This window comes from Myxine glutinosa, chromosome 3 (assembly GCF_964187855.1).
Source record: "Myxine glutinosa chromosome 3, kmMyxGlut1.1, whole genome shotgun sequence".
NCBI classification, from domain to species: Eukaryota; Metazoa; Chordata; class Myxini; order Myxiniformes; family Myxinidae; genus Myxine; species Myxine glutinosa.
The window spans coordinates 41,790,188-41,803,401 of NC_136263.1; the positions used below are offsets into that span (position 1 = coordinate 41,790,188).

At 50.4% G+C, this 13,214-nt stretch overlaps 1 protein-coding gene across 1 annotated transcript in view; it reads right to left on the reverse strand.

The window, feature by feature from the left end:
• Positions 1-13,214, reverse strand: part of LOC137423639 (interferon-induced GTP-binding protein Mx3) — a 137,408-nt gene that overhangs the window by 61,587 nt on the left and 62,607 nt on the right. Inside the window, exon 5 of the mRNA XM_078773932.1 lies at positions 4,514-4,612. Within this exon, the coding sequence (XP_078630058.1) occupies positions 4,514-4,545 (32 nt within the window). The 5' untranslated portion in view covers positions 4,546-4,612. The remainder of the gene's footprint in view (positions 1-4,513; positions 4,613-13,214) is intronic.

Here is a 13,214-nt window from a genome sequence, read left to right on the forward strand (position 1 = left end):
CTGGCTGTCTTAAAGGTCTCTAGGGTTATGACCTTATAACATATAGTCATACAACAATCCTCACCCAAATTGGGGTGCATGGCATATCTATAAGTGGTTTTATTGAAGCAAAAAGGCAAAAATATGCCTGAAAAACGCCTTCATTTTGATTTTTCCAAATCACTAAATTGCATACTGTGAAGTTGTTCTTTGGTCAATTTCTTTCAAAATAGTTTTAAAATTTGCCCAGATCCCTCCTCTTCATTAGCAAATCTTCAGGAATATACCCAAGTTCTCAGAAAATATGTTTTATGCATGATCAGCTACCCCTACCCCCTAAATCACAAAACGTGCCAATTTTCAATATTTCCAGATTCCAACCAATATCATTGTTGTATGACTTTTTCTCATCATGATAGGTCCAAATTAACTTACTCTATGTGATTAGGTGTTAATAAAAATTGAATTTCACACTTTAGTGAAAATCCAAGATGGCTGCCAAATGGCCAATAAAATATAATATTTCACATTATGACGTTAAGTTAAGGTAATGCAGTCTACCATTTGATACCAACACATTTTTGAGACATAATATATTGCAATAATGATGCTTTCCTTTGTATCCTTCCTCAGGTCCTGCCCGAATCATCATTTTAACATAATTGTTGTGTTAACAATGTACTATAACATATTGCTTGTTGCATGTGCTGTAAATAGCTTTCAGTGTTGTGGTAGACATAGTCTTTGTCTCTTTCCAGATATGAATGAAGATGGAACCTGTAGCTGTGATAGGCGGGAGACGGAAGAGAGAATCAGTTGCACTGGACATCGACTGGAGCACATGCTTCATTTGCCAAGGCAACAGAAAAAATGAAAAGACAACCAAGCCCACAGATGTTGGTCTCGAACGCTTTAAAGACTGTGTGATTACGAGACAGAAATACCATGACCATGAGTACATCTCAACACTTGACAGAATACAGAGTATTGACCTTGATGATGAAAAAGAACACATAGTATGGCACAGGGGCTGTTATTCAAAGTTTACACATGCCAACCATATTGAGAGACTGAAAAATCGGCATGAAAAGGAAGCAAAGGACTCGTGTGACCAACCATCTACATGCATTCGCCCCTCTTCTAGAGCATCAGTTGCTTCAGTGTCCTGGGACAAATGTATTTTCTGTCAGGAGGATAAGGCAGGAAAGCAATTGAGGAATGTAGCCACTTTAGAGACCTCAGACAGAATACTAAATGATGCTCAAAAGAACAAGATTATGAGATGCCGGTTGGCAGGAATAAGTGACCTAATAGCTGCTGAAGGGAAGTACCACCTTCCTTGTTATGTAACCTTCAGGAGGAAGTCTGAGTCAACTGTCCAGTCTGTGCACAAGGAATCTGGAAAAGCAAGGATGCTGAGGGATGAATCTGATGTCCAAAGCCTGATGTCGATGTTTCAGAGATTTGAGGTCTTCAACAAAGAGTCTGAGGAACTTGTATGTCTCACTACTGGGGATATTGCAAATGCCGCAATTAAAAAGGACCTGCTATGTGCGGAGAAGGTTGGACATCAAGTGGCCCGTACCTTTGTGACTGAGCGTTTCATTGAGAAAAAGACCAGCCTACACACAAGCATCCCAAAACAAAAGTTGAAGACATTTGCATCCATGTTTGCTGTTGAGGTGTCCAAGGACAAGAAGAAAAAGGGTACTGCTATTGTCAAAGCAGATCGCGATCTGTTTCAACGACTGATTGTTGTCATGGAGGCAGGCAGAGATATTGACATAGATTCACTTCTCACACAAGAACTTTGCCATGTTCCTTTAGCTCTAGCCAATACTGATGGGACCCTCAGACAAACAAACAAGTCACAGTTGCTACCTCTTCTAGAGAAAGATGGTGTGTCTCAGGCAAATGCCCCAGCATCTAACACACCAACATACACAATTGTTGATGGAATGGCCTTAGTTCAGGCATTGGGAAAGCCAAAGGACACAAAGACATTTGGAGACTATGCCAAGAGGGTCGTAGCTGCAGTGTCAAACAACTTCAAGGAGCCCTGTAACCGTGTGGATGTGGTCTTTGAATGCTATGAAAAGCACTCAATCAAAGATGCAACAAGAAAGAGGCGGGTTGGAAAGGGTCGTGGCATTAGATGTGAAATAAGCAACAGAGATCTCAAGCTACCACAGCAATGGAAATCTTTCATGGATGTCAATGACAACAAAGTGGCTCTTACAAAGCTTCTCAAGGAAGAACTACTTGAACATGAACATGAAGCCACACAGGAATTGGTGGTTAGTGGTGGAAACAATGGCATGGCTGCCTCTTCCACAGGCAGGAACATGGAGCATCTCTGTTCATCACAAGAGGAGGCAGACACGCGTATGATTCTTCATGCTCTGGAAGCAAAGGCTAGAAGATATGAGAGGATCGTCATCACCAGTAGTGATACCGATGTATTATTGCTTTTGATGGCCTTCCAGCCCCAAATGCCAGAAGAGGTATGGATGAAATCAGGGACCTCTAAATACAGGCGCTACATTGCTGGCCACAAAATTGATTGCACTGATGATGTCAGGGACAGTCTTCTAGCTTTCCATGCCATTACAGGATGTGACAGCACCAGTCAACTCGCAGGCATATCAAAGAAGGCAGCATGGAAAATATTTTGTGAAGTTCCTCACCTACTCTCCCAGCTAGGGGTTGCACATGTTCCAAGTGAAGAGATTTGTGCAAAGGCTGAGGAGTTTGTCTGCCGTCTTTACAACCCGAAAGGAGACGCAAAGGAAATCCAGGCGCTGAGATGTTCCCAATTCAGAAAAGTTGGTAAAAAGCCAGAGAACATGCCACCAACAGAGGATGCATTGCACCAGCACATTTTAAGGGCACATCATCAAGCCCTTGTGTGGCGAAATGCCAATGTGCCAAATCCAGGAATCCCCAATCCAACAACATCCGGCTAGTACCTTGAGGACAACCAGCTGATGCCCCGTCTCATGACCAAGGAAGGGCTCACAGCAGAATGTGTCAAAATTGCGACGTGTGCATGTACCTCAAAGGCCCGTCCATGTCTAACTGGCAGGTGCAACTGTAGGAAAAATGGATTGCGGTGCACATTGGCATGCAAATGTGCAGACTTATGCAGGAACCCCCTCAATGACTCTGATAGTGATTAGACGACATGCATGGAAACTTGAGTATATTCCATAATGTCATATTGTTACTATGCTGGCTGTATTTGACGTAATGTAACTAGTCTTGCTTCAGCTCTGTTCCACCAATGTATTACTAGTCTATGATATGACTGTATCCCACATTCTGTCACTTATGTATGAATAGCCAGATTAGCTTGTTGGGTATGACTTTGTTAATTCAGTGCCAAATATTTGTTTAGTTTAAAGGTGCAAGCATTGCATTGACGTTTGTATTGTTTGGATCAGTGTAACATAATAATGTTTGCATTATGTATACAAGTTATGTATGTTTATTTTTGTTTTACATTAAATAATATAGCTTATATTTTACAATCTTCTATGTCTTCATTTATGTAAGTGCCTTGTTTGTCAGCTATGTTGGAACTAATATACTCCGCAAACAAGGCACTTCCAAATCCACACTACTTTCCTGAAATTCAAATGTTATAAAACATAAATTTTACATAAAGTCCCCCTCTAAAATAATACATCTTCAACTCATCAAGACTCTTTCACATACATGTGACCTATAGAATAGTAGTGCCTCATATATTTAGTATAAATGGAACATTTTAGAAGTGCCTCTGAATGAAATTGCAGTCTTATGGTCTCGCGCCACCAAATATTCTATGGCCATTTGGCAGCCATCTTGGATTTTCACTAAAGTGTGAAATTCAATTTTTATTAACACCTAATCACATAGAGTAAGTTAATTTGGACCTATCATGATGAGAAAAAGTCATACAACAATGATATTGGTTGGAATCTGGAAATATTGAAAATTGGCACGTTTTGTGATTTAGGGGGTAGGGGTAGCTGATCATGCATAAAACATATTTTCTGAGAACTTGGGTATATTCCTGAAGATTTGCTAATGAAGAGGAGGGATCTGGGCAAATTTTAAAACTATTTTGAAAGAAATTGACCAAAGAACAACTTCACAGTATGCAATTTAGTGATTTGGAAAAATCAAAATGAAGGCGTTTTTCAGGCATATTTTTGCCTTTTTGCTTCAATAAAACCACTTATAGATATGCCATGCACCCCAATTTGGGTGAGGATTGTTGTATGACTATATGTTATAAGGTCATAACCCTAGAGACCTTTAAGACAGCCAGATATAAGTTCTAGAGCTCAAATATTAGAAAACACCAAAAATGTAGGCGGCCATTTTGAAAAATGGCCACAAATCTGGTCCAAACCATTTCCCAAGCTGGCAACAAGACTTTTTGGGTTCCTAGAGGTCTGGGCTTTCAGAAAAACATTGTTGCCAGCTTGTAACATGAGTGTACCCCTACCACCTTTTCTAGGCCACTTTTGGGGATATGCCTCCAGACTATGAGGGCTTCTGTTGTAGCAATGTCCACATTACAAGGGATGGCCACGAGGATGATGGTTTCCTCCCGCTCGATATAGGACAGGATCAGCTTCTTAATCTGCATCCAAAGGTAACACTGTATAACTAGAAGTGTCACGTGATCTTCTGAGTGCTTCTTTGACTGATCGTGCAGCAGATAAGTGAAAGCATTGTGAATTTGATGATAGAAGCATGAAACTTGGCACATAGATAGACCAGAACTAATGAAACATTTGCGACTACTCATGGGCCCGTTGGTCCATTGGACCAATTTTTCATTGGTTTTCTCGGCCTCGTAGCTTGCCTTTCAACAAGCCCAGATGTGTTTGGGCCAGAGTGTGGGAAGTAGGGGGGGGGGGGGGGGTTGATTTTACGTTCATTATTATTATTGTCAAATGATGCCACACTATTATTATTGTTGTTAATATTATCAGTATTAATTAATATATGCTTTGCCACAATATTGTTATGAATTTTGGGGTAGTGATATATCGATTCAGGTAGATCTGTACTTATTATCTGATCTAAGATCTTGCAATCTGATCTGATTGTAGGTGCTCCAATGATCGTGGGTAGAAAGAACCATTTCGATGTACATAGGTCAGGGACCTGTTTAGCCCGAATGTCGGCTTAAGTGTATATTTGTCACGATTATGAGGAATAGGGCGTGTTAACTGGTGTAGGGATTATGTTAATTCCCCTGTGGTTGAAACCTCTGTGATCTATCCTTTGTCCCTTACTAGGACGTGCCCGCACGTACGTGCTTGCCCGTACGTGCTTGCCCGTACGTGCGTGCAAAAAAACATGCGTGCAAACAACAACAACAAAAAACAACTTTGAAACCACGTGGCAGTAACGACCACAGAACCCCCCCCCCCCCTCTATTTACATGAAATGGTTTGGTCCATTCGCAAAGCCAGTAACGACCACAGAACCCCCCCCCCCCTCTATTTACATGAAATGGTTTGGTCCATTCGCAAAGCCAAAGCGAACGGCTTGCGAGTACGGTGACCATACCTTGGGAACCACTTGTCCGATTAATTTCAAACCTTGAAAAGGCACATCCTCGGGTCCCCAGCAATATACCTGGCAAGTTTTAAGTATATCGGACCGGTAGTTGTCGAGAAACAGCGGTCACAGACAAACACACACACACACACACACACACACACAGACACACACACATACACACAGAGATTACTGGAATTATAGATAGATGGCACTGCACATAAACACTATTGAGGAACCCCACCATTAAAAGCACCACACATACTAATTAAATCCCCCCCCCCCCCCCACCAATAAAACCAACCAGAAGCCAGACATCAACACCAGGGCTAACACCACCACCTGGTTAAACACACATCGCTCAAGCAGGCCGAAGAACGCCCCGAAGACTCGTGATTGGTCAGGGCGGACAAAGAAGCAACTCGCTATTGGGCGGGAGTTGACCAATGGGAAGAATGGAGTAAGGAAGGACTTGTGATTGGCCAGGGTGGGGCAAGAAGCTTCCCGTGGATTGGTGAAGAGAAAGGTGTGAAGGGGCATCACGCTGATTGGTAGGGCACGCCGATGACGTCAAAGGGTGGCCTGCGGGCATTGGTGGAGAGCGAAAGACAGTAGGGCCTGCGGGCATTGGTGGAGAGGCACAGATGACGTCTCGAGATGGTCAATAAAAACTCTCGGACCGACATTTTCCCTCTCTTGCGTTCTCTCTCGCTTGCCCCTCATGCCTTCCTCTGCCATCGACTCTCTCCTCTTGGTTTCGGACATTGGCAAGCGATGGTTTAACATCGGTGGTTTAACAAAACGTGCTGTTTTCTTTAAAAATATATATTGTGATAAATCACTGTATATAATTAAGTCATTCGCATCTGTAGGGTTTGGATAATTGATTAATTTATAAGTATTCTTCATATTAATATTTTTACTTGTACTATATTTTTGTCGTTCGGCCTGTGCCTTTGTATAATAATTTGATAAATCAATATCCTGAGAGGATTCTCCAAAGTTAGAACCATCGACTCTCGATGGGTGCGGGACATGACCTGTGGTCAGAACAAGGGGAGCTGCGGATCGTTCGCTGACTCAGGCGACCTGCCTGGAGGGGACGCGGACCGCGAGCACACGAGGGAACGGAGGTCTGTTTTCGCGCCAATGGCTGGGCGGTTCCGGGCGCACACACACACACACACACACACAGACACACACACACACACACACACACACACACACACACACAAACACACACAAACACACACAAACACACACACACACACACACTTTTATTTATCTGTCCTGTGTCTGTGTTTAAGTCTGGTGTGAGGGATCCCAATTTAGGATATTTATTTACCGTCGCGTTTCTTGTCACCGGTATTCCGTTTAACCCTTTGAGTACAGGATTTTTCTTTTGATAAAAATACCCCCAGTACGGGATTGATTAATTTGGCATTTTGGTACGGGAATGCAACCACGTACTGACGATCTATTTATAGGTATAGTCGATGACGTGTAGTGACGTCATCCGTACACAAAACTTTTTCGCGGGTTGCGGCACTGGACGTCATCCGTACTCAAAGGGTTAATAAACCAGTTTATTTTTGTACATTTTAAACCCGGGTTTCCGTTTGAGTTATTTTCGCAGGGTTGAAGACTGCCCGGCGAGATCGCGACAGGTACGCTTCGGCGTCTTCTTCTCCTTTCTTCCTCCCGTGTGTAGATATAAAATCCGCTATTGAACTGAACGGAACCATTGGAGTTTAAGCTGGCTTGGGCTATCCGTGATTTTCCGGTCTCTACCGAGGGGAATCACGCGACAATATTATTCTTTTTGTTATTTATTTTGCAATTTGAATGCCATGCTGTTGAAGGACCTATTAAGCTGCTCTATACACCTTAACATGGCGTGCGTTTAAAACAAGGTGTCGCGGTGCTTTCCCTTTAAGAGACCAGATAACATTTGTTTGCTCGTCGAACGTAACCGGTGTGGCTTCCCACGAACCAATAGGCGGGGGAGAGAGAGGAGGGGCAAAGCATCTCGAGAGGTGTCAATAAAACCAATTATAAACTCAAATTGCAATTGTACTCGCTAAAGTGGTGACCACGACATATCTTCAACCACGAGGACAAACTCCGATACTGCCATGGTCGATGTAAATGACAACATCGTATAATTATATTTGCCGTTAGTGGTTGTTAAATGCCGCTACAGCCTCATTATATGATATATTTTCATTTTCGTTGTACTGCAACTGGTAATGTTAAATTTAATCAACTGCTGTCTGATTGATTTCTGACGCATTTCCGGTCATACAGTGAGTGCGGCGTTCTTTGTGAGGACCACATCGCAACTTTGTGTACATACGTAAGCAGGAAATAGTGCTGTATATTACCCCTGATTTGTATCAATATACTTTCGGTTGAACACTTTGTTACCACAATATGTGTTTGTCAAGCCCAGAGTTATGCATTGGAATATTTTGTAATGTACGTGTGTGATTATTTAGACCATGTTCGAAAGTAGTTCGAACGGCCTTTATTCATTCGCCACACGTCTTTGAATGGGAGAACGGCCGTATTAATCCAAGCACGGCAAATCGTCTTTAGAGCCCAGCATGAAGCGGCAACAAGGTATTCTTTCATAATTCGGTGCATAAATATGTCGGGCATCTATGGAACAAAGTATTATGTGGTTTCAAGGGTTTTAATGTCAAGCTTTATTATTTATATTGTGGCGGACACGATGGCTCGCTGGCGCGATGACATCATTCCGCGCACCAGGAGGGTGTCGGCCACGCCCGAGGGGTAGGCGTGGCCTCGGGATATACACGGGGCTCACAGCCCCGAGCACGGCAGTGCTATAGTTTGATCCTTGGAATAAAGACGCTTTTGATTACATACGTTGTTGCTTCCTTTATTGGCAAGACAAGTCGTGCGCATAGCACCGCACTACATTGGTGACCTCCGACTAGTTCAGCCGACGCTGACCTACAGAACGCGCCATGACAAACAGCAACGCGGTAGCGGTGAAACTCCCTGAGTTTTGGGAAGCTCAGGCGGAGATATGGTTCATGCAGGCCGAAGCCCAGTTTCAGCTTCGTGGCATAACGGCGGACGAGACGCGCTATTTCCACGTCATCGCCGCCCTCGGGCCCGGCACAGCCGCCCGAGTCATGTCCGTCCTACGGAACCCACCGGCCGACCACAGGTACGAGGCGCTCAAGCGTCGCCTCATCGCCACGTTTGGCCTCACAGAGGACGAATGGGCCGACTGTCTCCTGGACCTTCCCGACCTCGGCGACACGCGACCATCAGTCCGAATGGACCACATGCTGTCGCTACTGGGGGACAAAGCACCGGATTTTTTATTCCGGGCGCTCTTTTTACGCCAGCTACCGGCCCAGGTATGCCTCGCGTTGGCCGGTTCCAAGATAAAGGAACCCCGCGTGCTGGCCGTCGAGGCCGACAAGTTTTTCGCGGCGTGTGACACGCGGGCGAGCTTCGGTGCGGCCGTCGCGGATCCCGGGGCTGACGCTGATGCTGATGCACCGCACCTCAGGGTTCCCGAGGCTGATGCACACCGCGTGGCCGCCGCCACGCCCCACCCACCACCACCGTGAAAACCGCGGCCTCCGCCTTCGCCGCAAACCTGGTGCCATTTCCATGCCAGGTTTGGCCACAAGGCGAGGAGTTGTCGCCCGCCGTGCTCGTTCGGCAAGTCGGGAAACTGCCAAGCCGGTGCTCGGTAGCGGCCCTGAGCGTCGGCCATTCCGGCAGCCTTCTTTTTATAACGGACACCTTGTCCGGGCGCCGCTTCCTATGCGACACAGGTGCACAGGTGAGCGTTATCCCTGCCTCTACGTCCGACAAGCGAACTGCGGGCCGGGGCCCCGCGTTGCTTGCAGCCAACGGAACACCCATACGCACGTTCGGGAAGCGCTGCCTCTCCCTGCGGTTCGGAGGGCAACGCTTCAAGTGGTCGTTCGTAACCGCCGGAGTGCCCATGGCATTGCTTGGTGCGGACTTCCTCTGTGCAAACGGGTTGTTGGTAGACGTGAAGAACAGACGCCTCATCCAGGCCGAAACGTTCAGCTCGCTTGCTTGCTCGCTGAGCAGCTCGTTGAGCGGCTCACTGAGCGGCTCACCGAGCGGCTCGCCAAGCGGCTTGCTGAGCGGTTCGGTCCCGGCGATGTTGGTTTGTACGCTTCCGGCAGCGGACGAGTTCACCCGCCTCCTCACCAGTTTCCCGGCCCTCACGTGGCCCACCTTCTCGGCGGTGGCCGTAAAGCACGGTGTGGAACATCACATACCCACCGTCGGGCCACCGGTCTACGCCCGGGCCCGCCGCCTCGAAACGACGAAGCTCGCCATGGCGAGAGCGGAGTTCGCTACGCTGGAGCGGCTGGACATCGTGCGGCGCTCCGAGTGCTTGGGCGTCGCCGCTACACATCGTGCCGAAGCCTGGCGGGGGATGGCGGCCGTGCGGGGACTACCGCCGCCTCAACGATGCCACCACCCCCGACCGTTACCCGGTCCCCCACATACAAGACTTCTCCGCCCGGTTGGCGAACATGTCCTGCTTCTCTAAGGTGGACCTCATACGCGGCTACCACCAGGTCCCCGTCAGGCCAGAGGACATCCCGAAGACGGCCGTCATTACGCCATTCGGCCTCTTTGAGTTCCTTCGGATGCCCTTCGGTTTGAAGAATGCGGCTCAGGCGTTCCAACGTCTGATGGACAGCGTCTTGCGCGACCAGGATTTCGTCTATGCCTACCTGGACGACATCCTCGTCGCAAGCGCGTCCCGTGAAGAGCACCTCCGCCATCTCCGCACGCTCTTCGAACACCTGGGCCAGCATGGCCTGATCGTGAACCCCGCCAAGTGCCGGTTCGGCATCGCCGAGATCGACTTTTTGGGGCACCGCGTCACCAGGCACGGGGCCATCCCCTTGCCAGCAAAGGTGGAGGCGGTCAAGGGGTTTCTGCGCCCCCGCACGATCAGGGGGCTCCAGGAGTTCCGGGGCATGGTGAACTTTTACCACCGTTTCCTGCCCCGCATCGCCCAGCTCCTGTGCCCCCTGCACGAGGCCCTCCGGGGGAAGCCGGGCAAAGGTGACATCGTTTGGACCGAGCAGATGGACGCGGCGTTCGCGGGCGCGAAGCTCGCCCTGGTTAACGCCACCATGCTCGCGCACCCGGCGCCCGATGCACCGATCGCCCTCACCACCGACGCGTCGGACTACGCGGTGGGCGCGGTGCACGAGCAATGGGTGCGTGGAGCTTGGCAACCGCTGGCGTTTTTCAGCCGGCAGCTTCGCCCGCACGAACGCCGGTACAGTACCTTCGACCGCGAGTTGCTCGGGCTTCACCTGGCGGTCAGGCACTTTCGCCATCTGCTCGAGGGCCGTTCGTTCACGGCCTTCGTCGACCACAAGCCCCTGGTCTTCGCGATGGCCAAGGTCGCCGAGCCATGGTCGGCCCGGCAGCAGCGTCACCTCTCGGCCGTGTCCGAGTACACAACGGACATCCGGCACGTCGCGGGGAAGGACAACCCGGTGGCGGATTGCCTTTCCCGGTCCGTCGCCCACGCGGTCCACCTCGGCATCGACTATGCCCGGATGGCGGCGGACCATACCACCGACCCCGACGTCCAGGCCTTGCGGACCGCCGTCACGGGCCTCCGCGTCACCGAGGTGCCGTTGGACGGCGCGGGCACGGCCCTCTTGTGCGACGTCTCCCTCGGGCGGCCTCGCCCCATCGTGCCCGCGGGCTGGCAGCGCCGGGTTTTTGACGCCATCCACGGCCTGTCCCACCCGGGCACGAAGGCCTCCCAGAGGCTGGTCGCCGACAAGTTCGTCTGGCATGGCCTCCGGAAGGTCGTCCATGATTGGACCAGGACGTGCCTCGCGTGCCAGCGCGCAAAGGTGCACCGCCACACCCAGGCCCCGTTGGCCCCGTTTACGGTGCCCGAACGTCGGTTCGACCACGTTCACGTGGACTTGGTGGGACCTCTGCCCCCCTCGCGGGGTTTCACCCACGTCCTCACCATGGTGGACCGCACCACCCGGTGGCCGGAGGCCGTGCCTTTGGCGGCGACGACGGCGGCGGACGTCGCGCAGGCGTTCATCGCCACCTCGGTTGCCCGGTTCGGCGCCCCCTCGGACATCTCGTCCGACCGCGGCCCCCAGTTCACCTCAGAGCTCTGGGGGGCGGTCGTGCGGGGGCTCGGTGTCCAGCTGCACCGTACCACGGCCTATCATCCCCAGGCCAACGGCCTGTGCGAGCGTTTCCACCGCTCCTTAAAGGCCGCGCTCCGGGCCACCCTCCGCGACGACGGCTGGGTCGTCAGGCTCCCCTGGGTCCTGCTGGGCCTCCGGACGGCGCCCAAGGACGACCTGCGCGCATCCGCGGCGGAGTTGGTCTTCGGACAACCGCTGCGGGTGCCGGGCGAGTTCCTCCCCGACTCCACGGCACCATGGTCCACGGCACAGCATCGCTCCGCGCTGCAGGAGACTGCCCAGAGGTTCGCCCCGGTGCCGACGGCGCACCACGGGCGCCCGCCAATGTACGTCGCCCCGGAGCTTCGCACGGCGGAGTACGTGTTCGTCCGACACGACGCCCACCGGACACCGCTGCGGCCCCCGTACGACGGGCCCTTCCGCGTCCAGGGCGAAGCACTTCACCCTGGACATCGGCGGTACTCCTGACCGCGTGTCCGTGGACCGCCTCAAACCGGCCCACCTCGACGTGGACCACCCCCCGCCAGTGGCTCAGCCCCCGCGTCGGGGCGGACCCCCGGCACCGCCCAACCCCGCCGGCACGCCGCCCCCTGGTCCCGCACCCATCCCAGGGGCAGCCGGTGGCATCCCGGCGTCCCAGACGCCGCCAGCCGCCAGAGGGCGCTTCGGCCGGGTCATCAGTTTGCCCCGCAAACTGACCCTTCAGGTGCACGGGAATTCTGGGGGGGGGGGGGGCGCGGGTGGTGAACACGATGGCTCGCTGGCGCGATGACATCATTCCGCGCACCAGGAGGGTGTCGGCCACGCCCGAGGGGTAGGCGTGGCCTCGGGATGTACACGGGGCTCACAGCCCCGAGCATGGCAGTGCTATAGTTTGATCCTTGGAATAAAGACGCTTTTGATTTCATACGTTGTTGCTTCCTTTATTGGCAAGACAAGTCGTGCGCATAGCACCGCACTACAATATTGAATTTCAGTTCGCTCCTCAGCCTCATGTTTCTGGGCCCAAACCACGTGCTTTTGAGTTAATGTATCATGTTGTATGTCTCAGTCAATTGGAAAGTTGAACTATTGAGGTATATATCAGATAATGTGACATTGTTCTAACTATTTGTATTTTGTTTGCACCGTATTAGTTTCTACGGTGTCAATCGGAGTTCGAAACTTCCTTACGGTATGCAAGCGCCGTATTGTGAGGAGAATAAAGTTCAAGACACCTGTATTGATCTTTGCTCGTGATTATGCTGAGGCATCTTCAGTCGACCTTTTTATACACTTGAGCTAAGGCTCGAAATAGAGCTGACACACACACACACACGGACACACTGACAAGACTGACAAGGATTGTCCGTGCTCTCTCCTTTTCAAGCAAGGAAGCAGCATGTACCATTTTTAAAGTCTCTGGTATGACTTGAACCAGTCCAAACCAGTTTTTTTTTTAAG